The 14,659-nt window shown below is 57.7% G+C and overlaps 1 protein-coding gene across 1 annotated transcript; it reads left to right on the forward strand.

Annotated features, from left to right (window-relative positions):
* Window positions 1–3,805: 3,805 nt before the first annotated feature.
* Window positions 3,806–12,714, forward strand: ABHD17A (abhydrolase domain containing 17A, depalmitoylase). The gene is made up of 5 exons (XM_081093418.1): window positions 3,806–3,960; window positions 7,619–8,158; window positions 9,283–9,477; window positions 11,942–12,121; window positions 12,225–12,714. The coding sequence occupies exons 2-5, from the start codon at window positions 7,827–7,829 to the stop codon at window positions 12,448–12,450; spliced, it is 933 nt and encodes a 310-aa protein (XP_080949544.1). The 5' UTR covers window positions 3,806–3,960; window positions 7,619–7,826; the 3' UTR covers window positions 12,451–12,714.
* Window positions 12,715–14,659: the final 1,945 nt, after the last annotated feature.

A 14,659-nucleotide genomic window follows, 5' to 3' on the forward strand; every position in this document is an offset into this window, starting at 1 on the left:
AAAATCAATAAAATATATTTAAAAAATTATTTTATTGATCTTTTATAGAGAGGAAGGGAGAGGGATAGAGAGTTAGAAACATCGATGAGAGAGAAACATCGATCAGCTGCCTCCTGCACACCCCCTACTGGGGATGTGCCCGCAACCAAGGTACATGCCCTTGACTGGAATCGAACCTGGGACCCTTCAGTCCGCAGGCCAACGCTCTATCCACTGAGCTAAACCAGTCAGTGCTTGACTGTAATCTTTATATCCAGCCTCCTCTGGCCAAACTTTAGGGACATTTTTCTGGTTTTCACTATTATAATTAATGCAGGGATGGACATCTATGAGGAGCCAGCTATGAGGCTGTCTTTCATGTTGTTTACTTGGATCCTTAGAAGATAATTCCTCCTTCCCTCCTTCCCTTCTTCCATCAACATTTATTGAGCACCTATTGAATACTAAACCCTGAGCTGGGCACTGGGGACACAAGGGGAAATAATAGACACAGATGCCTTTTTTGATGGAACTCACCATCTAGACTGGTGTTTCTAGAACTTTCCAGACTATGGCTCTTTCCGTGTTCTCCATCTGTGCCATCCGATATGGGAGCCATCAGTCCCACTTGGCTCTTGAGCACTTGGAAATGAGGCTATTGCGACTGAAGAACTAAATTTTACATAATTTTATTGGCTTTATTTAAAATCCTCACCAGAGGATATGTTTTTATTAATTTTAGGGGGAGAGGGAAACATTGATTGGTTGCTTCCTGGACTGGGGATTGAACCCTCAACCTAGGTATGTGCTTTGATTGGGAATCGAATCTATAACCTTTCTGGTGAATAGGATAACTCTCCAACTAACTGAGTCACCCAGCCAGGGCAAAAATTGTTTTCTAAACCCTATTTTTTAAAAAAATGTTTTCATTGATTTTAGATAGAGAGGAAGGGAGAGGGATAGATAGAAACATTGATGAGAGAGAAATATAAATTGGCTGCCTCCTGCACGCCCCCTACTGAGGATTGAGCCCACAACCTGGGCATGTGCCCTGTCTGGGAATCAAACCCATGACTTCTTGGTTCATGGGTTGACGCTCAACCACTGAGCAACACCGGCTGGGCGGCCAGGACAAATTTTATTGACTTTTAATCAATTCATTTATACTTAATAAGTAGCCATTTGGGGTAATGGTTCCATATTGGACAGCTAGGGGCTGGAATAATGGCTCCCTAGTGGGAGCATTTGTACGACACATTAATTCCTGTGGTCAACTTATTTTCCAGACAGGTTGAGCTTCTCAAGTCAGGAGAGAGTGAGGGAAGGCCAGAAGTCTGTGCTGGGTGTCACTCAAAGGCTCAGCGAACCTCCCTCCACCCTCACAGAAGCCGTCTCCTGAGTCAGGAATTATCTTTATCCTATTTGTTATGCATCCATCAATTCATCAGACAGCATGGGAGACAGCTGGGAACATGGTGGATGAGAGTCTGGGTCCCCGCCCTGGGAACTGGGTGAAATACGGGGAAGACAGATGATTAACAAGGAAACAGCTCAATAAAATGCTATAAGGTGACAAGTTCTGACGGAAATAAATAGGGTATAGGGTCTGGAGTGCATGTAGTAGGAACTTTGGCTGGCGGGTGGTCAGGGAGGGCTCTCTGAAGGGGTGACATGTGAGAGGATGCCTAAAGATGAGGAGCCAGCCATGTGGCTATTTGGGGACAGGGCACTTCAGGCAGGAGGCATAGCTCATGCAAAAGCCTTGAGGTAGGAAGGAATCTGGCATGGCCAGTGTGGCTGGGACAGAGAACGCAAGGGGAAAAGTGGTGGGTGGTGGGAAGTGAGGGGGTAAAAATGGACCAGTGGCACCCTAGCTGGTTTGGCTCAGTGGATAGAGCAACGGCCTGCGGACTGAAGGGTCCCGGCTTCAATTCCAGTCAAGGGCACATGCCTGGGTTGCGGGTTCGATCCCCAGTAAGGGCGTGCAGGAGGCAGCCAATCAATGATTCTCTCTCATCATTGATGTTTTATCTCTCTCTCCCTCTCCCTTCCTCTCTGAAATAACATATATACATGCCAATGGCTGGACCTTGCAGGGCCTTTGGAAGGGAGGAGAAAGGGTGACTTCTGAGATGTTGGGAAGTTTACAGCAGCGCCTTTGTCTTTGCAGAGTCCCCTTTGGCCGGTGGGGGAACTTGGTGAGGGCAGGGGCAGGCCACATTTGGATGGGAATTGAGCCCCCTCCCCACCTCCTGGGCCACCCCCTTCACAGTGTCGGCCCGTGTTCCCTTTGGTGCAGGTGGAGCTGGGATTTCTGGTGCAGCTGCAGCTCTGGGCCTTTCCAGCCCGGGGGAAGAAGGGCTGGATGGGGAGATGGGGCTGGGGAAGGAGCCTGTAGGCAGGCCTCTTTCTTCTCCAGTGTCTGAAGAAGTCACAAGGAAATCAGAAAGAACCTGCCAGGTTGTGACCTTTGGGCCCCAGGTGAACCTCAGCTGATGCTGGGAACCGTGGGGGGTGGGGGTGGGGGTGAGTGGGGTGTGTGTGTGTGGGTGTGTGTGTGGGGGGGTGGGGCAGCAGAGGCAGGGGGACTCCGGGGCATCCCTGGATAGCCCTCTAGCACACAGTGGGGAAAGTGGTGGCTGAGCACAGGTTAGAGGTCAGAGCTGAAGGCCAGAGAAACCAGCTGGAAACCAGCCCTGGGCAGTGTCCACTCCTGAGCCTGGTAGGTAGGTGACTGGAGGAATGGAGCCCTGGGGGAGGGCTGGCTGGGGAGCCCAGAGACTCAGGCTTATCTCTGTAAAGGAAGCTAAAGATTAGAATCTTTGGGGAGAAGCTGGGGTGGGGTGGGGACTGCCTGCTGGGGGTGGGCATTTGAACTGGAAAAGGCATGCAGGCTGGGGGAAAGGCATCTGCAAAGACTGGAGGCCTGGAAGGATAACACTGTCCAACGAATTCACAGTCCAGCCTTTCTGCCTCTGTCACAGCCACCACCTCAGCAAGGCCTGCCTTGGTCACACTAGTCACCTTTAGCCATATCCCCCATTTTGTTCACAACCCTTATCCTCTCCCAAGCAGCACGAGCAGAGCCGGGAGGCATTATGGTAAGGTGTTAGGGGCACTTGCCACAGGCACAAAATTTAAGGAATGCCAAAAAACTCAGCTACCAAAATTCATAATATGTTCATGCAGTATTTTAAAAGGTGAAACAGGTGCAAAAAACCCAGGAGAAACAAAATATCATATTATTTTTAAAAAATTTTATTTGTTAATCCTCACCTGAGGATTTTTTAGGAGAGAGACAGACACATTGATTGGTTGCCTCCCGCACGCACCCAACTGGGGCCAGAATTGAACTTGCAACCTAGGTACGTGCCGTGACCGGGAATAGAACCCGCGTCTTCTCGGTGCACGGGCTGACGCTCTAACCATTGGTCCACCCTGGCCAGGGTGAAAATATCATGATTTTAAATAAAGGCAGGACTCGACCCTGCACTTGCACCTTGCCTCACTCCTCTCACCTTAGTCCTTACCCTGGAATGAGTAAAAGAACGTGGGAATTATGAGGAGGCTCGGCTCCTGAACACTAATGCTGGAACCTGCAACCCGGGCCTCGCCTCCCGCCGTGTCGGTTCCGCCCACCACAGCCCGCCCCCAATCAAGACCTACCCGTCAAGCACAACTCGGCCCCGCCCACCCTGCGCTTAGCTCCGCCCCCAAGTCCGGTTGCGCCGGCGCCCGGTGCCCAGGCCCAGGCGCCAGGTCCAGGCTCCGGCCCCTCGGGCCTCCGGGCTGGCCTGCGCGTCACTTCCGGGGAGGCAGCGGGAGCGAGGCCGACTTCCGCCGCGGGGGAGCGGCGGCGGCGGCGGCGGCGGTGCAGGAGTAGGAGGCCGAGCCGCGGCGCCGAGGGACCGACGGGCGCGCAGGCGGGCGGCCAGGAGCCATGGAGTGTGGCCCCGGGACTGGGGTGCGCGGGCCGCGGCGGTGAGTGCCTACCAGGGGCGGGCATGGCGGCGTGGGGCGGCCTCGGTGCCGCCCTGGCCGTTTGCGGAGCCGGGCCCGGCCGCGAGGCTGGGGCAGCCTGGTCGGACTCCCCCGAAACCCCGCACTCCCGGGGTAGCCGCGGTGTTCCCGAAGGGATCCCACGCCGGGGGCGAGGACCGCGGGTTCCCACGTTGGCAGAGCCCTGTCCCCCCTCTACTCAGCCTTGCGACGTGGGGTGGACGCCCACCCTCCTATGACGCGGTCCCCGCTTCCCCCCCCTCCATGTTGCCCTCCGGCGTGGAGGAGAACGCCCCCCCAAACCCCCCGGGATGCGGCCTCCGCCTTCCTGGAGTGAGCGGCCCGAGCCGCGGACTCTGCCCCTGCCCCGGAACCGGCCCTCCAGCCCAACACCCGGGGCTGCGGGCCCGTCGCCAAGCCCTGCTTCCTAAACGTCTACCAGACGCCTCTGCCCCGTCGCAGGCTTCCCGGCCTCCGCTCCATTTCAAGGAACATCCACAGTCTAACCCCGGTCCCGGATTCCTCCGGGGCTCCCTGTTCCCCGCACAATGAAGTCCAGTATCTGCAGCCGAGCTCACGGGCGCGGCCTGGCCCTGGCCTTCTCCGGGGCCTCTCTGCTCGCCTCTTCGTCCCAGTGCCTCCCCTAGCCAGGACCCGCGGTTCCTGGAAGGCGCCGCCACCACTGGGGTTTGCCCAAGCTCTTCCCTCCGCCCTGTCCCCTGTCCCCTGTCCGCTGTCTCCACCGATCAGACTGCACCTTCCAGGCAGCTTTCCTACTCTGACTGGCTGGGTGAGCTGCCGTCGCCGCCGTTAGTATTTAGGTCGTCCTAGAGTATTGCAATTGCCTTGGTCCTCTTAACACCTCCAGCCTGCATGGCACCTGGCAGCATCTGCTTGTGAGTGGAATCCCCGGAGCTTGGGTGCCAGGGGTGTGTGCCCAGTGATGGAGGCACCTGAAGGTGCACTGCCCAGTCTGAGGCCTGGCTCTTGGGCCACTACTCAGTGATACTCACAAATGATGTGCAGGAGGTCCCAGCTGCCCCTGCTCCCTGTCAAATCTGGCAGACTCTGGAGCCTTCCCATTTCCTCTTTTTCCCTTGTCATTTGCCCACTCGTTCAGCCATTGTTTATTGAGCAAAAACGGATAGTGGTCCTGCCCTCATGGGGTTTTTCTTTGGTTGGAACTGGGAACCATGAGAGCATGGTAGATGTGGGGTGGGGGTACCTGACCAGGTTAAGGCCTCTTTGAGAGATCTGAAGTGAGATCTGAATGGTGGAAAGGACAAGAGCAAGGACCATCAAATGAGATTGGGGAGGGGTCCCCAGGAGGGAAGCTGCCTGGGTTCTGGCTCTGAGGCATGAGTGGGCAATGTGGCTTATCTGAGGAGAGTGAGGGACACCAGATGAATGAGGCTGGAGAGACCTCTCAACTGCCAACCTGGCAGGCTGTGATGAGGGATTTTATCTCTACTCTGAAAATTGGGAGGTGGTATGGTCAGATTTGTGTTGTGAAAGGTCTTTCAGCTGCTGGGGGGTGGGGAGAATGGCCTGGAGTGCTGTGGTGGTAGCCAAGGGGGGACCAGCAAGGAAGGAGACTGCTGAAGTCTAGGTGATGACAGCGGAGGGGACCAGTGGCGGTTAAAGAGAGAAAGAGCCAACAGGGAGGAGTCAAGGACCACATCCAGGTTCCTGGTTTGGTCAGCGTGGCTTGGCCACCTTGGTGTACTTTATCCTCAGGGTTGTGGGGGACCTCCTACCTGCCCCCTGGCTCTCAACCAGGTCTTCCTCTCAAAACCAGCTTTCATGCCCAGCCAGTGTGGCTCAGTGGCTGAGTGTAGATCCATGTATGAGGAGGTCACTGGTTCAATTTCCGTTTAGGGCATAGGCCTGGGTTGCGGCTTGATCCCCAGTAGAGGGTGTGCAGAAGGCAGCTGATCAATATTTCTCTCCAATCAATATTTCTATCTCTCCCTCTCTTGGAAATCAATAAAAACATGTTGTTGTTGTTTTTTAAAAAAACAGCTTTCACAGAGCCACCTGAACTTCAGACCTTTCATTCCCTGCTTGCAGCAATGGACCATCACCTGTTGGGGCCTGGACCTCTTTGAGAATATGTTGGTGGAAATTTGGGGACACAATTCTTTCTTGGGGGGTACACTGTGGGGTGTTAGGCAGCATCCCTGGCCTCCACCCTCTTAATGCCAGGAGCTCCCTTCCCTAATCCTCATAACCAAAAGTGTCTCCAGACATTGGCAAGTGTTCCCATCTGAAACCAGTATGATAGACCCTCTCCTCTGAAAAATACTTGCACATAAGGTCTGCATCCTGCCTGGAAGTTTAGGGACTCCTGGAAACTGTCTCCGCCCTCACCTTGGATTTTTCAGTTCTCCCACTCCCCTCTGTGCCCCAGATCTGGGTGACAGCAGGATGTGGCTCTCTCCAGCCCGTAGTCGCAGGTCACAGATCTGGAGGGATTAGGTGTGTTCTGGACCTCAGACTTCTCTGACCTACTCTGAATTCGAGTGTCCCTGGCCCCAATGGTTTTCAAATGCTGTGGCCTCAAAACTGAACGTGCCAAGGTCCTCTGATGCTAAAGCTGAGTAGTGTGTGTCTCCCTCGGTCTAGTCTGTAGGGAGAGTGTAATAAGTGGTCAGGTTTTCGCAAACCTGTTTTCTTCCCTAGTCGCTCCTTTCACAGCTCTCTGTATATGATTGTAGTAGCTTTAGCAGTTTAGCTGTGGTCTATGTAGTTTCACCACGCTCTGTCAAAAGGAAGAACATTTGAACTTCTACTCTGAGCCAGGCCCCCTGCCCGCCACTATCATTTACTATTCCTGTGGTGCGAGTGCTGTCTTAGTTGATGGATTAGGAAACAGGCTCTGGGAGGGTAAGTGACTTGCCCAAGGTCCCAGACCCTGAAGTTGGCAGAGCTGGAGAAGGAGCCTCAGCTCCCATGACTCCCCACCCCCTCTACAGCCTGGCCCCTCGGCTTGGCCCCCAGCACAGGGGAGAGCCATTGTTCAGCTCGGAGCCTGAGATGTGTCCTGCTTTTGTTCTCAGAGCCTTTGTTATGTTTCCTCTGCCTGGGCTCCTCTGTCTCATGTCCTCAGGCGGGCACAACCCCTACCAGCCCCCCTATCAGGGAGCTTTTAGGGCCCTGTCTGAAGTCTGTCCTCCCTCAGCTGCTCTGTGCGCGAGTTGGGGAGTGGGGTGGGGGGGAGTGTCTGGTCCAGCCCTCTAGACAGAAGCATGGGGGGGGTGGTGACAGGGTTTCCCTGGGCCCAGAGCAGGAGGAGGAGAGCTGGAGTGGGCCAGGGGGTTTGCTTGCCCAGCACAGCCATCAGGTTGTGGCTGGGTTGACGAATGGGCTTACATGGCAAGAGTCGGTGACTGCAAGCTGAGGAAGGGTGGTAGCAGGCGGGGACAAGTCAGTTTTGGATCGCACAGAGGCCACTTGGGAGGTGCATGGTCCCCTGAGAGGGGTAAGCTGGGCTTGCAGGTCTGTGGGGCAGAGGGTGGAGCAGTCTGATCAGGAGAGAGTGGGCTGGGCTTTGGGGAAGGCCAAGAGGCTCAGGCCATGTGAGATCGGGTCCCTGACTGGTTGTGCCCTGGGGAAACTCACATGTTGCTGTTCTTTGCAGGGCTTCCCTGTGCAGGACATGGAGACGTGAGGCTGCAAGGCTCCCGAGGGCTCGGCTTGGACCGAGATGGGGCTGGGCTGCTGCCTCCTAACAGGGCTCTTGTCTGGGGCAGTGGCTGGGGGTTGCCCTCCCCCCTCCCACCCGCATCTCGGAGCAACCCTTCCCCTCTGCTGCTGAGTGAGGCCCGTCCTGGGGCCCGGTGCCCGCCATGAACGGCCTGTCGGTGACTGAGCTCTGCTGCCTCTTCTGTTGCCCGCCCTGCCCTGGCCGCATTGCCGCCAAGCTCGCCTTCCTGCCGCCGGAGCCCACCTACTCCCTGGTGCCTGAGCCTGAGCCCAGGCCTGGTGGGGCTGGGACCACGGCCTTGGGGACCCTGCGGGCCTCCACGGGCACCCCCAGACGTTGGAAGCTCCACCTGATGGAGCGCTCTGATTTCCAGTACAGCCAGCGTGAGCTGGACACTATTGAGGTCTTCCTGACCAAGAGCAGCCGGGGCAACCGCGTTGCCTGCATGTATGTGCGCTGTGTGCCCGGAGCCAGGTGAGCCCTTAGGACTGGACCAGACAGACCCAGAGCCAGGAAGGGCAGAGGGCGGGATCCATGCTCATCCTCATGGTCCCTGGAATGCCACAATGGGATTACAGACCACCGGGGGTTGTGGGTGCCTGGGGTGCTTCTTGCCAAGGTCTGGCCGACCAGAGCTACCAAGGGTGTGCCTCACTCTGCTCACGGCCGCTGCCCAGCTCCCTTAAGCTCTTACTGCCAGGTGCCCTTCCATTGGCAGCTCCTCTCAGTACCCCATCTTGCAGATGAGGACCCTGAGGCTGAGGGAAGTGGCTTCACGTGGCTGTGCCACACACCACTCTACAAGGAGCAGGGTCTCAGGCGCTCGGTGCCCGGTGAAATCTTGGTACCTGAGGTGCTGGTGGCTCAGGCTCAGTCTGCCTTCCCATTAACAGGGCACTTCAGGACCTGCAAGCAGAGCTCTCTCCTGAGCCTGAGGGTGGGGCAGAGGCAGGTTTTCCAGGTGCTTCTGCCTCACACCAGGCAGGTTGTGACTTCAGGTCTAAGTTCAGCGGGACAGGTCTTACCTTTCCTCTGGGCCAGGCAGGGCTGGCGGGAGTGGGAGCTGGGACCCAGTTGTGCTGGAGGAAGAGGACCTTGAGAGTCTGTTGGCGTGGAGTCACCTGGTTGCCTTCTCTTGGCAGGCCCTGGGCAGGCCCTGTTAGCAGCAGCTTGGCAGGCCTGTCATGGGACACAAGAGCTGAAATGAGTGCCATGGTCATTTCCTGCAGGAGAAGGAGACCCAAACCACTGTGATCAGGGGTTGGCTTTATTCACTTGTGGGGCAGGGGACGGGCCAACTGTCAGGAAGAGAGGGGGCAGCCCTGTCAATGAAGTCTCTGAGCAGCAGGCCCACATGCCTGCTATCCTCGGGCTGTTGGAGTCCCTCCAAAAGGAATGGACTCGAGGAGAGGCGGCTGGGCCCATCCTGTGCTCAACATGACAGAGATTATGCAGGCAGGAGGAGCTAGGCTGTTTTGTGGCACAGGCCGCCTATCTTCCTCCCCCTCCCCCACAGCGCTCCTGTCCCTTCCTGGTTGAGGTGTGAGTAGACCCCTCTTTCTCTTGCCCTCTGACCCTGTCTTCTCCCACCCTGCTAGGTACACAGTCCTTTTCTCACATGGCAATGCAGTGGACCTGGGCCAGATGAGCAGCTTCTACATTGGCCTGGGCACACGCATCAACTGTAATATCTTCTCCTATGACTACTCGGGCTATGGCGTTAGCTCGGGCAGGCCCTCTGAGAAGAACCTCTATGCCGACATCGATGCTGCCTGGCAGGCCTTGCGCACCAGGTGAGCTGTGTGCCGGGGACTTGGTCAACCTAAAGTGTCCCCTTGGGGGGGACCAGAAGCTGTGAGACGGGGGTTGGAAGGTAGGCCCACTAGAAACTTAGGCCTACCTCCCTGGGGAGGAAGGAAGCCTGGGCCAAGTTTTTGTGGGTGGCCTTGCTGGAGAGGGGAACTGTCAGTGGCCACCGTGGTCCAGAAGACAAGTCCTGACCCGTGTCTCTTCAGCATGGTAACAGATATGCTTGGTGTGCAGGCAGGCATGTCGGCAGTCTTCAAAACTCCCTGGGCAGGGGCAGGGATGGGCTGGGGCTGTCTCCAGTGGAGTGGAGGTTCCCTCAGAAAGAAATGTTAGGCAGAGGACCTTGGGCCCAGTGGTACCATGTGAGGGCTGTGTGAATGAATTGTGGGAGTCCCAAGCCAAGGAAGCACATGGGGTTCAGGGCTAGGCTGGGCTACTGCATTAGGATTCTGGGGGCAGGCCTATGAGGTACTTGTAGTCATGGAACTTGGCCTCATCCTGGGACAATGGGTAGGGGTGGGGCTCCTCTAGGCTTAGAGGGTTCTGTTGGGCAGCTTGGTGCCTAGCACAGCTCTGATGGCTGGTGGGAGGTCAGTGAGCAGAGGACATACCCACATGCTTGACTCATGGCCATTCCCTCTCTGGACCTCCACCATCCTGGTCATCCAGATCCTGGGCAGACCCCTCTCCCCCAATACTCACTGAAGCACGTTTATCGGTCTCTGAGCCAGCGTTTGCAGCGTGCCGCCCTGTGCCCAGAACTGCTCCAGAAGGAGGTTAACCCTGGCCTTCCTGGATGTGGAGCCCTATCCACTGTCTGCTGGGGGATACCCTGCTTCAGCCCTGCCTGGCTGACCTGCTGGACCTTCGAGGCCCAAAGTCAGTCTGCTCTGGGGAGATGGGGCTCATAGTGATGGACCAGGCAGTCCCTTTGGCAGGCCCTGGGAGCAGGGTCCCCTGGCACCAGGGACCTGTCATAGGTGGTGTGGTACAGGTACATGTCTGCCCTCAACTGCCTCAACCCTTCCTTCTGTCCTTGCTTGCGCTGGGGGTTACTGGCAGAATCAGACCCCACTGTGGGGTGAGGGCTAGGAGCTCTGTCCATCGTCCATCTATCCTCTCACCAGCATTGACTTCCAGAGACTTGGTCCCTAAGCTCCAACAGCTTAGAGGCAGCAGGAGGCTTGTGCCCAAGCTGTGCCTGGGGCTGGGGAGGCCTAAGGGAGAAGAGCCACTCCACTTATCACCTGTTGAGTTTATTCAGGTGGAGACGGCCAGGGGCTGTTGGGGTCCCTGCTTGGTGCTGGGTGATAGGGCTGTGCTGGTGCTCAGCAAAGTGGTGGCCATGGCAACCTGGGAGCAGACTGGGGAGGAGTGACCAGGTAGCATCCTTGAGGCCTGGGGGTAGGCTGGGGTTAACCTGTAGTGTTACCAGGACAGAGACAGGTGGGGATAACGCTGTAGACAGGGAGGTGGAATCTGGCTTTTCAGGTGTGTTCCTCAAGTGAGATGCAGAACTGTCCTGGCCCCTGTCCACCAGGAAGAGGGATGTCCCTTTGGGTTTGGGGTCTGATGTGTTGGAGGAGAACATTGGAGGCCACCTGCATGGGGAGGGTGGCAGGTGGGTCCCCATGTGGCTGGGAATAGGCATGTAGGGGCCGTGGAAATGGCTTGGAGCTGGATCAGCTGTGCTGGGGGACCCTAGGGAGGCATGTGGGAGGTGACAGGGCTGGGGTTGGGGCTTGAAGGTGGGAGTTGGTGCTGAGGAGCGTGGCCCAGGACTTGGCCACTATATAGAGAAGGTGCCAGAAGGAGTTAGCACCCATCCACCTCCCCACAGCAGTGGATATTCTGCTCACCAGTGTTGTACTGAGCACCTAATTGGGCATGGAGGATACCAAGGGGTGACACATGGGGACAGCTGCCTCAATTCCCCACAGCAAAGGGGGTGGGGAAGGGGTGCAGGCAGGAAGACAGCCCCCCCTTCCTCAAAGAACTAACTAATCTAGAATAGCAGGGACAGGAAAACTCTAAGCGGAATCTGGATGTGGCCCTGGTCAAGTGTGTGTAGGGTTGGGGGTTGACAGAGTGACCTGGAGAAGTAGGAGAGGCCCCAGAGCTACCCTGCTCCCAGCAGCCTTTGTGGGGTCCTCACCAGGTGCGCTCCTTGCGCATGAGGAAGTAGATCCTGTTGGAGAAACTGAGAGTAGATCCAGGTGACCTAGGAATGTGGCCTGGTTGGGGAGGAGTGGGAGCAGCTGTCTTCACACCTGCAGGAGCCCTGCTTCCCTACTAAGTGCACCGCCTCTGTTGGGGGCCAGGGTCGGGTCCCTGGGACCAGTCTAGTTGCCTAGAACTGTCCTAGGAGAAGGGGGGACAGACTGCCCAAGGAGGGAGGGCTGTGGGAGGGGAGTGCTCCAGTTGCAGCTGACCCTGTCCCACTGCCAGGTACGGCATCAGCCCAGATAGCATCGTCCTGTATGGTCAGAGCATCGGCACAGTGCCCACCGTGGACCTGGCCTCCCGCTACGAGTGCGCCGCGGTGGTGCTGCACTCCCCGCTCACCTCGGGCATGCGTGTTGCCTTCCCAGACACCAGGAAGACCTACTGCTTTGATGCTTTCCCCAAGTGAGCACTGGGCTGCCCTGGGAACCTGGGCGGGGCAGGGCCTTGGTGGGGCGGGTCTTGGTGGGGGGCGGGTCTTGGAGGCCTGACACGCCCCACCCTGCAGCATCGAGAAGGTGTCCAAGATCACATCGCCGGTGCTTATCATCCATGGCACGGAGGACGAGGTGATCGACTTCTCGCACGGGCTGGCGCTCTATGAGCGCTGCCCCAAGGCCGTGGAGCCACTGTGGGTGGAGGGCGCCGGGCACAACGACATTGAGCTCTACAGCCAGTACCTGGAGCGCCTGCGCCGCTTCATCTCCCAGGAGCTGCCCAGCCAGCGCGCCTAGCGGAGCTGCTGCGCCCGGAGCCAAGCCAGGAACAGACCTCAGCAATAAGGCGGCACCCCGGCCCCAGGGGCTGCATGTGTACCCCTCGTGAGCCCCAGTCCCCCTAGGCAGCTGGCCGGCAATGAGGTCCAAACTGCCTGCCCCTGCGTAGGGGCTGTGGACGATGTGCAAGGGGCAGAGCCACGCTCTCCTTTTCTTTTGGAAGCAAAACAAAGGAAAAAGGTGAAAAATTAAAGATTAAAAATTTTAACGTTCCTTCCCTTACTTTCATGGCTCATGTGTGCTCTCCCCAGCCCTCAGCGAGTTCTCAGAAGGTGCTAAGCTTGCCCCCAACCCCCCAGGAAAGTTCACAAATGCAGGTGCCACCATCACTCCCTACGGAAGGAGTAGGGTTTAGGTCCCAACCGAGCACCCCTTGAGTTTGCTGTTGTCTGGGTGGTGATATTACCTGGGGGGGTGGTGGGCGCCTTGTCTTTTCAAAACCCTTGAGGGGTAGGGTGAGTGTGCTGGGCCTGCTCCGGGGCCCCAGTGAGGCACCCTTCCGCCCCCATAATGGGTAAGGACACTGCACAATCGCTCCCCTGGTAGATAACGACACTGCAATCACAAGGCTCCACTTCCTGTCTTGGGGGCGGGCTGCACAGAGTGCCAAGAGGCTCACCAAGGTTCTGAGGGGCCGGGCCAGGTCACTTCCTTTGTAAATGAGGCTGAACCCCGGGGACAGAGACAGTCAGGTCTGAGGGCCTTATGGGGTCTTCCCAAGGAAAGGGGCCACTCCGGCTGGGTTTCCGCTACACTCTTTGGGGGCTTTGAGCTGTCTTTGCCTGAGGTGCCCTTGAGATCCCGGGTTTCTCTGTACCCCGGCTGGAGGCCAGGCTCACCACCGGGCCTAGAGTGCCTCCTGCGACCTCCAAGGACAAAGCCCTAGAGCCGGGAAAGCCTCGGAGACGAGTGACCTATCGTCCACCCCAGGGTCTGGCGGAGGCTTAGCTTGTGCTGCAGAATCCCGGGTGGCGGCCACCGCCCAGATCTGCTTGTTTCCACCTGGCCCTAGCCTAGTCCGAATCCTGTGGCGCTGCGCGGCCCTTTAAGAGGGGGCGGTGCTTCAGCCCGGGGGTGGGGACGACGCTGAGGGGGCGCGGCCGTCGAGAGCTACGTCACCTGCGGGGTCTGGCGGGAGCGGAAGTGGCGTAATGCTCGCCCGGAACCGGCGGCGGATGGTCGAGGAGGCCGCGGCCTCGCCGGTAAGTGGCGGAGGCTCGTACCCTGCCCGGCCGGTCCCTGCCCTTTCCGCCATTCCCGACGGTGCCCCTCCGTTCCCCTGCGTCTCAGCCTCTCCACGTGCAGAACGGGCTGCCGCGGGGTCGGGCCGCACGCAGGCCCACCGTGCCCAGGCGCCTCCGCTGGTCTCGGTGTGGACACTGGTGGGGTCAGGCGGCGGCAGATCGCTCCCGTCAGGCCGGCCGGTTTGGCCTCGTAGTGCTTTGCTCCGCAGAACTTTTGGTTGCGTGTAATGGGGAAGGAGAGACTTGGGTGCTCAGAGAGCTTAGAATGGGCCGCCGGGGCCATAGAGAGGGTCGCTGTCCGACCGAAGGTGACTCACCGGGAGTCACGCGGAAGACGCCTTTTCTACCAAACCTTTCCTCTGCCGTCCCTCCAGGCTGCTCCGGGTCCTGGCCTCTGGGCAGCGCAGCCTTGAGTCTGGAGTCCTGGCCCACCCGTCCCTATCAGTGGAAAGTGCCCTGGCCTGGGAGTGGGTGGGGAAGCTGCTGGTGCCTTCGCCCCTCCCGAGCCCCATGGGCCCCTCCAGCTGGGAGTCTGGGGTCATTTTTGATAATACGGGACGTGTAGAAGCCAAACTACACATGAGATATGTATGCATTAGAGTAGAGAGCATCTTTGGCTCTAGCTCTTGGTTGCTCTTACCCCAGGACATTTGCACAGACTGGTCTTTGAGTCTGACATACCCTCTCTAAGCCCAAGGCCCCCAGCATAGTTCACTCTTCTTAACCAGTCTGACCTGCTCGCAGTCTCTTGCTTCATTTTCTTCCCCAAAGCAACCCGCCTCCTGACTCAGCCCTGTACTCCCTCCCACTGACCCCTGGTGCTGCACTTGTCACAGAGTATGTTGTCTTTTCACCCTATCGGATATGAATATAAGTTTACTGAGAGTCGGGGCCCCATAATACAGCAAGTTCAAAGCAACTGC

The sequence above is a fragment of the Myotis nattereri genome (assembly GCF_964212035.1).
Source record: "Myotis nattereri genome assembly, chromosome: 5".
Taxonomy (NCBI): Eukaryota; Metazoa; Chordata; class Mammalia; order Chiroptera; family Vespertilionidae; genus Myotis; species Myotis nattereri.